This window comes from Phalaenopsis equestris, unplaced genomic scaffold, assembly GCF_001263595.1.
Source record: "Phalaenopsis equestris unplaced genomic scaffold, ASM126359v1 Scaffold000411, whole genome shotgun sequence".
Lineage (NCBI taxonomy): Eukaryota > Viridiplantae > Streptophyta > Magnoliopsida > Asparagales > Orchidaceae > Phalaenopsis > Phalaenopsis equestris.
Window position 1 is genome coordinate 947,926 of NW_018164852.1, and position 12,518 is coordinate 960,443.

Here is a 12,518-nt window from a genome sequence, read left to right on the forward strand (position 1 = left end):
TTACTAAAGTCAACTTAATGAGTTCCATACTTTCATTTAGACCGTGGGAACCCTCGTTAGCAACCGTAGGTTACCTCCTCCGAGAGATTCCCAATCATCCGATAGAGACGTCTTAATTTAGTTGCAATTTTGGTTTTGTGATGTTTGTGATTAAATTTTGAGTTGTCATATATTTTGAATGTTGTGGCGGTGAATTTTATCTTGATTGATTTTTAGTTTTAGTTTTGGTTTCAGCTTTGTGGCTATCCTGAATGTTTTAGTTTTCAAGCAGAGTGACATTTGTTGTTTAGCATGCAAGTTCGTAATTATAAAATTACAGTGTAGAAAGTGCGAAAAAAGAAAGCACTATAAACTGTAAAAATGTACCTGGTGAGTGTTCTCGTTCCTCCACCTGAAAAGTCAATACTTGCAAAGCACACACACACACACAGAGATATATATATATATATATATATATATATAATTTTGCAGGAATTAAAGCATGATGATAAGGAAAGTAGAAAATACAAGTTTAACGTGTGTCTATCAGATCCTGTGTCATAACTTAGTGGCTTGGGTTTAAATTTTGAGGATGATTCCATTAAGCAAATCATAATAAGTCCAGATGTTCTACAAGATTTCCAAAGGATAATGAAAAAGTTTTGGGTAACACCTTAGACATTTCATGGTCCTTGGAATTATTTGAGTTCATTTTGGCCGTATTGTGTTTGCTATATGTTTCATCCAAATAATACCCATATGCTTAGTGAATCATGATATTTTGATTATCTCTTAAATGGGGTAATCATCACTTGATATCTCACTTATGAATTATATAGGTAAAGACCCTTGGGGGCAACTTGACTTAATTAAGAAATTTAATTAATTTGATTTTTAAAGAATGGGCTTGTAGTATTTTGAAAGTTTTTAAATTAATTATAAGTTACTATATAACCCTCATTAGACAAAATTTTGACTAAGTTTGGTTCACTACTAAGCCCTTAAGATTTAATGAGTAGGTTTATGGTTAAGAAAAAGAATTTTTAATATTTATACTCTCAATCCTTATCATGAATTATAAATCATTTTAAAACCATTGGTTGGGGGTTAAAATCAGTGAGTTATAATCTTCTAAAATCAAACCCCTCACCTTAATATCTTCTTATTTAATTATTCTTCCCAAATTTCATTAATTTGAATAAAATTATAAATTTATTCTTTATGAGATTCAAAGTGAGGTTGTTTCTACCGCTTATCCTTTTTAATCTTCAATCATCAAGACATGTTATTTTAAGATCATTTATTACCCATTTACCCTCTTGATTAAACCTAAATATTAATTAAGCTTTAAATTCCAAAATTACACTTTTGCCCTTAAGGCCTTGATACTCTGCTCCAAAGGCCTTAATACCCCATAATTCATTAAATTTGACTCAAATGACTTGAAAATTTTATGTTGCATCAGAGGAGAAAATGTGATTTTTCCAAGTTTATTTAATTTTTATAATTATTTTTAATGCAAAAATAGGGATTTTCAATGAAAATTTAATAAGTCCATCAAAATAAGAGTTCTATCCTTAAGAAAATTATTTGAGGTTCAGCTAGGTTAGAGGACCACCTGGACAAATTTTCATGATTTTAAAATTTTTAATATAATTATTAGAATTATTTGTTTGTTTTGAGTGTTAATTAAATATAAAATAATATTTAAATGGAAAATTAAGTTTTATATTTTTATTAAATTTTTCTAAGTCCAGGAAACCCAAAGAAACAAATTTCATATTTTTTTTTACTTATATTTTAATTATTAGAATTATTTTAATACAAAATTAGGGAAAATCCACTTTTAAGCCTTTTAAAATTAATATCTTAACTTAGAAAATTAGGAAAATTAATGTAATTGATTCTAAGTGATCAGAAAACCAAATGTGACATTTTAGTATGTTTTTACAATTTTGTGATTTTTATGATTTTTAATTGATTTTTAATTATTTAAAGGCTTAAAATTAACTAAAAATGATGTGTTCATTTTTATTTAAATTTTATTTTTCTTAGGTTCCTCTGGTTATTAAGAGCTCTAAAAACCAATTTTGATAAATTTTTTAATTATATTTTAATTGTTATAATTATTTTAATGCCAAAAATTTCATTTCACTTGATTAATACATTTAAGTGACGAAATTAACTCCAATTGACTTGAAATTTTTATGGGGAGCTCCCCTGCTCCCCCTCCCCTAACATTAAATTACAATGTGGAATAGTTTTTATGCCATTTACATTCATAATTACTCCAAATTAATTTTATTTCATTTTTTAGGGTTGATGATAATTAGGATGTGGTGTAAGAAATAACACCCTCATTGGTCTTCTCTAGCCCTCCACCAACAGATTAAAGGCCAGCCCTTGACCGCTGAAACCATGTCTCGACTTTAGTCTTTGACTCCTTGAGACCACCTGGAGGAGTCATGGCCCCCCACAACAATTTGGACAAGCGTTTCTTTCCCCCTGGCAGGAGAGCCCACTTTTGAGGAATACCCAATAAGGTGATTGTCAGGAATCAGGGGATCCAATTCGATCATCACGATCGACATTCCTAGATCTCTACGCAGCCCTCTTTTTGCTTAATTCCCTCGCCGGAGTTTTCCCCGTAGGTTTTCACATTACCTCAGATTTTCGGGCTTGGGCCTGCATCCCACCCAGAGCTTTAAGGAGAGTATCCTTATTGGCGTACGAGCCTCCCTCACCAGACATTGTGACATGCACAAATGGAGGAAGAGTATAATGTTAAGAAGGAAGGAAGATTCACTCTATGGCTTATATATAGCGGTTTGGGTGTGGAAATCTAGGGAAGTCCATTATTAAGCAATAAAGACATTTAATTTGTATTTTTTAATGTATTTTTTGCACCACTGAAAAAGATTCTCATGTTGTTGCACAGCTTTCAAGAAGCAAAAGAATCGAGAACTAAATATGTAAACCAAAAATATGTCAACATGAATCTCAATACAATCAGACGACTTAGAAGGAAGGGGATGATCGATTGTCTACAACAATCGAAAACGGACGGTTACGAAACGACCGACGGATTAGAAGTTGATGAGGAAAACACAAGATGCCAATAAATGTATCAAAGGATCCCGTCTTTCAGAACAACGATCAACCTTCTTCAAATAGGTCAATAAATAACCTCAACCTGGATCAACTATCGACAGAGCCAAGGCAGACGAGTAGCCGACGAATTTGTCACTGTTCATATAAATTAATCAGGCTTATTATATTCAAATGTCCTTGTAATTTATTAAAGGGCTCCTCCAAAATTTAATGATGATGGTGCGCCTCTGTAATTTTGTAAGAATAAAACTCATTACTTTAAATAAGAGATCCATATCATGAATAAATTTAGTGCATATTTTATGTGTGGTAACTAGGGCTATCAAAAAAGCTCGTTGTTCGCGAACAGTTCATGTTCGGTTCTTCAATCAGCTCGTGTTCGATTCGTTCGATAAGTAAACGAGACGAACGTGAACAAATTTTTTTTCGTTCGGTTAGTTAAACGAACCAAACACGAATAGTGATGCGTTCGTTCGTGTTTGAATCATTATTGTTCGAAATATAAAATAATTATATATTAAAAATTTATGATATTTTAAAAAATTAAATTTTATAAATTATAATATATAATAAATTAATAATAATAATAATAATATACTAATATACTATATTAGTAATATACCAATATAGATATTATATATTTATATAATATAAATTAAATAATTAATATAATATATTATTTATATATATTAACATTAGGGATGCCAAACTGGCTCATCGTTCGCGAACAGCTCGCGTTCGGCTCGTTCGTTAAGAAATGAACACAAATAGTGGCTTCACGAACAATTTCAAACACGAGCTTATTTCAAACAAAATAAATTTCAAACTAACCGAACACAAACACACACAAACACAAGCTCTATTCATTCATGTTCGGTTCATTTACACCCATAGTGGTAACTTCTTCCTCAAAATATAGAATCATAAAAAATATGGTGCATATAATTGTTTCTTTTCAATATCTCTACTCAAAATTTAGTGCACATTTTATGTGCCTGTCTATCTCTCACCAAAATAGCATAATGAATCACCTCCCCACAAAACTCCTCGCCATGTACAAAGCACATGAAACATGCATGGTAAACTTGTGTCGGAAATGATAATTCCTTTCTCCATTTTTGCAGCTCAGCAATGAATCTTGTTATATACTTTATATGAGACTGCAGCAATAAAGACAGCTCTTCATCATTCGATAAGAACAACTGATGCGGTAAGGCTCGTTTTTTTTTATCAAATAATGATCCTATAGATTCATGCACGCATCAATTATGGGCGGGCGGCAGGTGGGCCTGAGGAAGTAGCCCTACATTTCTAGGTCCATTAGGTCCCATGACCTCATAAGAATAAAATTTGATTAAAAAAAAAAACTATTGGAAATAACCTCCATTACTATTCTGTGTTATTTGATCGTTGTAAATGATTATATTACATGTTTTTTTATCGAAGTTTTAAAAATTTAGATATTTGATCAAAGAAGCTTTCAAATGCCATGTAAAATATGAATATAATTGGTTTATCTTACATCGCTGCGACGCTCCGCCCCATAATTGTGTTGTGGCGGTGTGCCGCGGCAACAAGTTGCGGCAGGGTGTCGCGGCAAGGCGTCGGGGCGACGTGATGTGTTGTGGCAGTGCGTCGCGGCGATGCATTGCGGTGAGGCAACGGGTAGCGCTGAAGCATTGCGGATTGTGTACTTGATGTTGAGGAGTGGTAAAAATGATTCATAGAAGAAGGATTCGTGGGATTTTTTTTATTTATTTATTTTTTAAAATGTCACAGTGGATATCCAATGTCATTTAGAAATTCTAGTATGTAACAAAGTTATCATAGGGATAAATCACCAGCCATTTTTAACTTTTCTGAGGCTATGCATCAGAGTGTTACTGGATGATGTCAACCTGCATAAGAGGAGCCAATTGAAGTCCACCGAGGACTTATTAACTCATCCCAGGTTGTTTGTTGGAGCATTGCTCACTTACAAAACTCTGTGGAAAGGGTCAGGTGTAGCCCACCAAGGACTGTTAACATATCCAGGATTGTTTATCGGAGTAAAAACTCAACAATGTTAACCCATATGGAAGAGGTTATATCAAATCCTCCTATGATTGATCATGCACTGACTAAGATACAACCGAAGTTGTGTATTTCTCAGGTCGAGAGCATGAAGTCACTTATGGATGAGTCATTACACATTCTAAAGATATCATTTATGTATAGGAAAGTAAGTGAATAATATTTAAGATACATTGATTATGCATGAGTTGCGATGTAATAATAAATATGGACTGCACGACTGGGGTGTTACTGATAGTACTTGCGAAGATTTTCTGCATTCCAAGTCCGAGACAAAACTTTCCCATCTGAACCCTTGAGCTTAAAGGTTTTAGGTTTGATCATGGCAGCCACAATATATGGGTCTTCCCAGAGAGGTGATAGTTTGTTGCATTGGGGACCATGATCGGTGGCTTCAATACTACGCAAGATCAGGTCATCGACGGAGATAGGTCGAGACTTGACCCTCTGATTGAAGTGGTGAGCAACTCTTTGGCAGTAGGAAGCAGTTCTAAGATTGGCCACATTGTGTGTTTATGGGAGGAGATCCAAATGTTGTCGAAGCTTTTCCTTATTGCTATCTGAGTCGAAAGTCTTAACTCACGGGTTTGGAACTCCGATATCAACTGGGATAACAGCCTAAGTGTCGAAATACAAGTTATATGGAGTTTCCCCGGTTGGAGTACGTGTGGTTGTACGCTAGGCCCAAAGGCCCAAAGGACGTTGTGTGGCTCTTCTACCCACTGCCCCCCAGCCTTCTCAAGACGAGCCTTCAACCCCTTGAGCACCAGCCAATTTGGCACCTCTATCTGCTCATTTTTTTTGGGGATGTGTCACGACAGTGTGCACCAACTGAATGTGAAGATCCTTGCAGAATGATGTGAAGACCCTTCTAATGAATTGAGTCTCATTATCAGTGATAATCTTTGCGGTGAGCCCAAAACGACAGATGATGTTTTTTCAGACAAATTGTTTTGCATTTGCTTCAGTGATCTTGGCGAGCGGCTCCGCTTACACCACCAATAAATTTTTATCACCTGACACGAATCTTAAAGCATATCACAGATCTCGAGATAATATCTTGAGCAAAAAAAACATTTAAACTTCAATTAAGAGTCATCTAGAGTTCCGATTTCAGTGAACTTATAGTCAAACTGATCGGCTCGATGAGAGGACCCAATGATATAAGAACTAGTCCAATCCGAGTCAGATCAAGCTCGGATCAAATCATTAAACAACTCTAGGAGGATTTATGGAGGCATTTGAAAGGTCAAACAGATGTAAAATATAACGAGTTCATATTCGAATCGACCGTCTCGACAAGATGAATCCAACGAGCCCAAGATTGCTCAATTCCAACATCATTAAGGCACTCAAATACCCATGAAACGTCATCTGATTAAGGGAAGCTCTTCGGACCGTCCGATCAAAATGGTTCATATTCTTACATTAATTGCACTCAGAACGCTATAAATAGAGCTTCATCCCTCTCATGAAAGGGGGCTGAAGTCTAGAGAGAGAGCTTGAGGTCTTGAAGAGAAGCTGCAGCTCAGCATCATCGTCGGTCTTCGTCGACCTCCGTCGACAACGACCGACCGTCGTCAACCACCGCCGACCGTCGTCGACCTCCACCGACCGTCAGCAACCACCGCTAACCATCATCAATCACCATCAACCAGACGTCATCAGTCAACGATGTAATCTGAAAAATATATTTATCATTTCCCGTCTGTGCGACAAGAGATTTCTGTAATCATCAATCAATAGTAGATTTCCGCAACTAGGTCAGGCCCCGTGATTTTTTCCTTACGAGTTTTCCACGTAAAAACTTCTGGAATCATCACCGCTTGTTTCTCTTTCATCTGTGCGTATGCTGAACATTCGTACAACGCTAAGACGATAGTCCGTTACTCTACCGCCGCTAGTTTTCTAGCATGCATCAGCATATATTAGTTTTTATTTGAAACATGTAACTTTTGTAATATTTATCACTCAAATCATTCCTATAATAATTATAGTAGAAGCTCTCGACATTCTTATTTATCGAGATCTTGCAACTAGACATAAACAAAGCATTTTTCATGTTTCTAATGTAACAATTCACCCATTAAAAAAATTACATCAGAAGATATTTTTTTAAACTGCAAAAATACAAGAAAAACAATTAAAAGAGAATGATTTAATCAAAAAATTGATTAAATCATTAACGATTATTAAGCAAGCGTTATGAACTATGAAAGACTTAAAAACTCAATTTTTTATCAGAAAAATATAATTATATCATATGAGTGTCAACTAATTAGTCGATAAACAATAAAGACATCAAAAGTTATTACAAGTCATAATTTTAAATTCCTCCTATATTAATTTTGTGGCTAAATCGATGCTAAATTCCTTTTATATAAAAAATAATAATATGCTTTACATAAAAACCACTCAATTCCTAGCAATTTACATTTCTAGCACCTAAACTTCAATATTTACATATACAGGCCACCTTATTTATGCATGAAAAATAAAAATATTCACTTTTTAAAAATTAAAATAGTGCATTTTTTATGTGATATTAAAGATTCCATGGTAGAAATGTAAAAAAATAAAATTTAGAAATTAGGCATGTAAATAAATAAGAATTAGGTGGCACGTATGTAAATGCCTCAAAAACTAAACATGAGAAACATGTGTTTAATGTAACAAAAAGATCACATTTGCTCTAAACCCAACAAAGTCATAAAAAATTATGAAACAAAAAATCATTCAACACGTAGTTTTTCACTGTAAAATTGGAGAAAATATTTCCCGACGTAAAGTTAGCTCAAACTCCAATTAAAATTTCACGTGTATCCTTGTCTAAAAAATGAAAAAGCATGAAATCTAGCCCGCTCATGTAGTACAACATGATTATCATATCGTGTGTACAACACGATTGTAATGTGAAAAAACCTATAGCACAACTATGTTATACCACATTACCGGATCAGACTTCATGTTTCTTCGCCTTTTAGAGAAGAACAGACGCAAATTTTAATTGAAGTCCGGATATAACTCTACGTCTGATCTTCAAAACTGCATCGTCAAAAAATAAATAAATAAAGGTTCACTTTTACAGGAATCCTTCTCTATCGCAGTTACGCTCACACGTGCGTGTATGAGGACGGTGGGGTCCGTCCGTTCCATTTCGGCTGGAAAGAAGAAAAAGAGAGCAGCTCTAATACCCTACAGCCACAAACTCGGATTTTACATATAACTAATCAACTAATGCCTTCTGCCAGTGTGTCCCACCAGCTATTTATAATTTCTAACTCCTCAAAAAATATCAATTCTCACCAAACAAGAATCATCAAATATTCCACCTTATCCTTCCCCCCAAGAACGCACGTGATTCACATAGATTTGGTCAACAATACCCAGCCGGTAACTAAGAGGATGTACCCTTCACTTAATTTTTTTTATTAAATAATAAAATTATATAAAATGTATAAAAAAATATTAAGGACATTTACATACACTACACAAATCTGATGTATTTTCCTATCAAAAACTCAAAAATTTATACGTGCGCTACCCGAATCTTTAACGTTACATCGAAAATATCATCAGTATCATCTTCTTTTTAAAAATGAAATACAAATTCCAAACATAGATTTGTGACCAGACATGGTACAAATATAATATCAAACTTTGGTATGCATGTAAATTTGTGAAAATACGTCTATACCGCGTCTACAAAGAGGATAAGAGAGTCCTATTAACCAAAGAATATAAACAAAAAATGTGGATTCATGCAATCATCAATTATGGGCGAGCCAAGGTGGGCCAAAAGGAAGTAGCTTTCTATCTTCTCCTATAGACCTCATACGGAAAAACTCAACACTGGAAGACATCAATCATCTCTCCAATCCAACTGTTGCCAACTCAGAGGAAAACAACTAATATCCCTCCTCTTAAAAATCTGAGACCACCTTCAATCATTGCTCTTCTCCAGCTTTAAAAGGGTCCTAAACCCAAGCGCACTAAACCAACCCAAAAAATTCATATCATATTATCATTAAAACATACTACCACTCTTCTATATCATATGGCTCCATACATGAGTTTTAGTGTAGCAGTATTTATTATAGTTTCATGTGGTTTGATGGATATTTGTTCGGCTGGAAATTTCAATCAGGAGTTTGACATCACCTGGGGAGGTAGCCGTGCGCAGATACTGAACAATGGAGAAGTTCTGAAGCTTTCTCTAGACAGAGCTTCAGGTTCTGGCTTCCAATCCAAGAATGAGTATCTATTTGGCAAGATTGATATGCAGCTCAAATTGGTGCCCGGAAACTCTGCTGGCACAGTCACTGCTTATTATGTACGTGAAGCTCATTACTTGTGCTATAAAGATTTAATAAAAAAAAAAAATAGCACCCAATTTTTATGTAATTACATATCTCATACCTAAAATTTCATATTTACATACATAACACTTTGGTGTTTTAAACCTATGCATGAGAAGGTATATCTCACTTTAAAAAAACCGTAATAGAGTTTATTTGTATGTGATATTAAAGATTTGAATGATGTGTGTAAATATGAAAGTTTTGGTGTGAGACATGTAAATAAATTGAAATTGTCTGCTATGTAAATATCACACAACTCCTACATAAATTACATATATGACACCTAAACTTTATTTTTATTCATTTATATCATGCAAATCTTTCATATCACATCAAAATATCACTATTTCAACTTTAAAAAGTGGAATGCACATTTTCATGTGTAGATAGGGTGACGTGTAAAAATTAAGTTTAGGTGTTAGATACATAAGAGTTGAATGGTATGTGCGTAAATTTTCCTAAAATATTATATTGGGATCACAATAAAATACTAATATTTTTTGTTGAATTTGTAGTTTTCGTCACAGGGACCGACTCATGATGAGATAGACTTCGAGTTCCTAGGAAATCTAAGCGGACAACCCTACACACTCCACACAAATATTTTTACACAAGGGAAGGGGAGTCGGGAGCAACAGTTTCGATTATGGTTTGATCCGACTATCAATTTCCACACATATACCATTCTATGGAACCCCAGACAGATTTTGTAAGTGAATCATGTGCGTTTGTGTGTGCGTACTTACGAGGAAAAAGCATAGCACACAACTCTTATGTATTTAATATCTCACACCAGACTTTCATATTTATACACAGCACTCAAATCTTCAATATCACACAAAAAATAATGACATTCCTGAAATACACCTTTTAATTTATAGGTATAAAACACCGAATTGTTATGCATGCAAATATGAAAGTTTAAGTGTGACAAATTTAAATACATTAGAATTGTATGCTACGAATGTCAATTTCCCAAGATTAAGTATACCAAAATCTGAATGCTCATCATGCATGTATTATTGTTTGACAATCCTAGATACACAGTTGATGGAACACCAATAAGAGTTTTCAAGAACCTTGAATCAAGCGGTATTGCATTTCCGAAGAACCAGCCGATGAGGATCTATTCGAGCCTGTGGGATGCCGAAGATTGGGCAACGAGAGGAGGGCTCATCAAAACCGACTGGAGTCAGGCACCATTTGTCGCCTCATATCAGAACTTCGTCGCTGACGCATGTATATGGTCGTCCGGTACGTCTAGTTGTGCTTCGGGTGTGGCAAATAAGGCATGGTGGGGACAGGACCTTGATTCAACGAGCGAAGAACGAATAAGGTGGGTGCAAAAGAATTACATGATTTATAACTATTGCACTGACGCGAAGCGGTTCCCACAAGGTTTTCCACCAGAATGCTCAGTAGCTTAGATTTTGCGTCGCAAGCGTATTTTCATTCCAGTGGTTTCCTAAAGGCCTAGAGGGCACATTAGTTGTACGAAAATAATTCATATGCATCTTTTATGATAAAAATAAATGTATTGCAATGTACAAAGATCAAGAACGGATTCGCTAATAGTTTGACAAATGTAATTTCTATAAATGTTTTGCTTTATTGCTGCTATAGCATTTCCTTGGACCTACCATTTCAATATTTAAGTAAGGTAAACTGATATTAACAAAGTAAGAGAAGATTTACTACAAGATAGAACCTGATTTTAAATAGGAAAAGCAAATTACTAATAAGTGATGCGAGTAGACCTAGAAAGAACAAGAAAAAATGATAACTAATAGAGAAAAAAAATTACAATCTTAAAAAATAACAATCGTACAAACAAAAGCCTCAGGTTGGACATGAAAATTCTCTAAAAAGAATTTTAGGCCTCACACCTGAAAAAAAAGGATCAAATTTTGAAATTGATGTAGAAAAGAAGAATCTGTGCATCATTATCATCATCATCATGACATTTATCCCAGCTAAAAAAGTCTTCTATATCCAAATAATAATTGCAATCATAGCATAAATCATTTTTCAAGGACTCTAATTTCTCATACTTATTGATATAAAAACAATATATAGATAACAAATAAACTGCTGAGAAATTCAATGACATTGATTACAACAGTCTTAATAAGATATGAAAATCAGAAAACATAAAATGAGTATCTACAACAAAATAAAAAATTTAAGTTCACATTAAATCTCCTAGTTGCAAAACACTCTATTTAAGAGAGCGATAGTGAAGTCCTAAAATTTATTAGATTAATAAAAATGATTATCATGTAACTAAGAATGATGGAAAGTTGTTAACGGGTGACTTAGCATGAGTATTATTGCTCATGTCAAATATGCTAAACAAAAATTTACCTTCAGTATAACGTCTGATTTACCATGAACATTATGATTCATGCCAATTTAAAGTCTATTAAACCAGAAATGTTCAATATTATGTAAGAAGGAAATGTTGAACTCATGTGACTTGAGTGTGACTCAATATTGATTTGGTAATAACAGATTTTTTGTGGTGCCATACAATGGTTTGCAAAGCAGTTTCGTAGAAGTTTATCAAATCTATAACAATAAACAAATGATATGAAATCCATTTTTACCAAACTTGCATTTAAGGATCGCTCACATTGAGGATAAGCTTAAGTATATAAGAGATGAAAAGTATGTTTGGGTGGCTTTTTAGCTGCTTTCAGTTTTGGAAAAACATTAGGGTGTGTTTGGGGATCTCACTTTCTCCCCGCATATACCAAAATCCCGTTCCCAAAAGCTAATTTCATGAACGGAGCCGCTCACCTCAGTTCCACGGAACGATCTGCGGAGGGAGATGGAAATGACAGTGTTGCCCTTTCACAATTCGCTTAAGGGTCTTGACAAAGCTCTTTGACGTTGTAAATAAAATTCCTTGATATAATCCCTTTAAGTAAGGTGAGTCTTAAACCGCCAACAATATGATCATTGTGACGAGCTCAGTCTCAGGATGATTAAGGA

General features: G+C 34.4%; 1 protein-coding gene across 1 annotated transcript; it reads left to right on the forward strand.

Annotated features, from left to right (window-relative positions):
- The first annotated feature begins 9,135 nt into the window (after positions 1 to 9,135).
- LOC110027020 (xyloglucan endotransglucosylase/hydrolase protein 22-like) lies at positions 9,136 to 11,139 on the forward strand. Its single transcript, XM_020728280.1, has 3 exons — positions 9,136 to 9,496; positions 10,040 to 10,233; positions 10,564 to 11,139. The coding sequence occupies exons 1-3, from the start codon at positions 9,221 to 9,223 to the stop codon at positions 10,949 to 10,951; spliced, it is 858 nt and encodes a 285-aa protein (XP_020583939.1). The 5' UTR covers positions 9,136 to 9,220; the 3' UTR covers positions 10,952 to 11,139.
- The last annotated feature ends 1,379 nt before the right edge of the window (positions 11,140 to 12,518 follow it).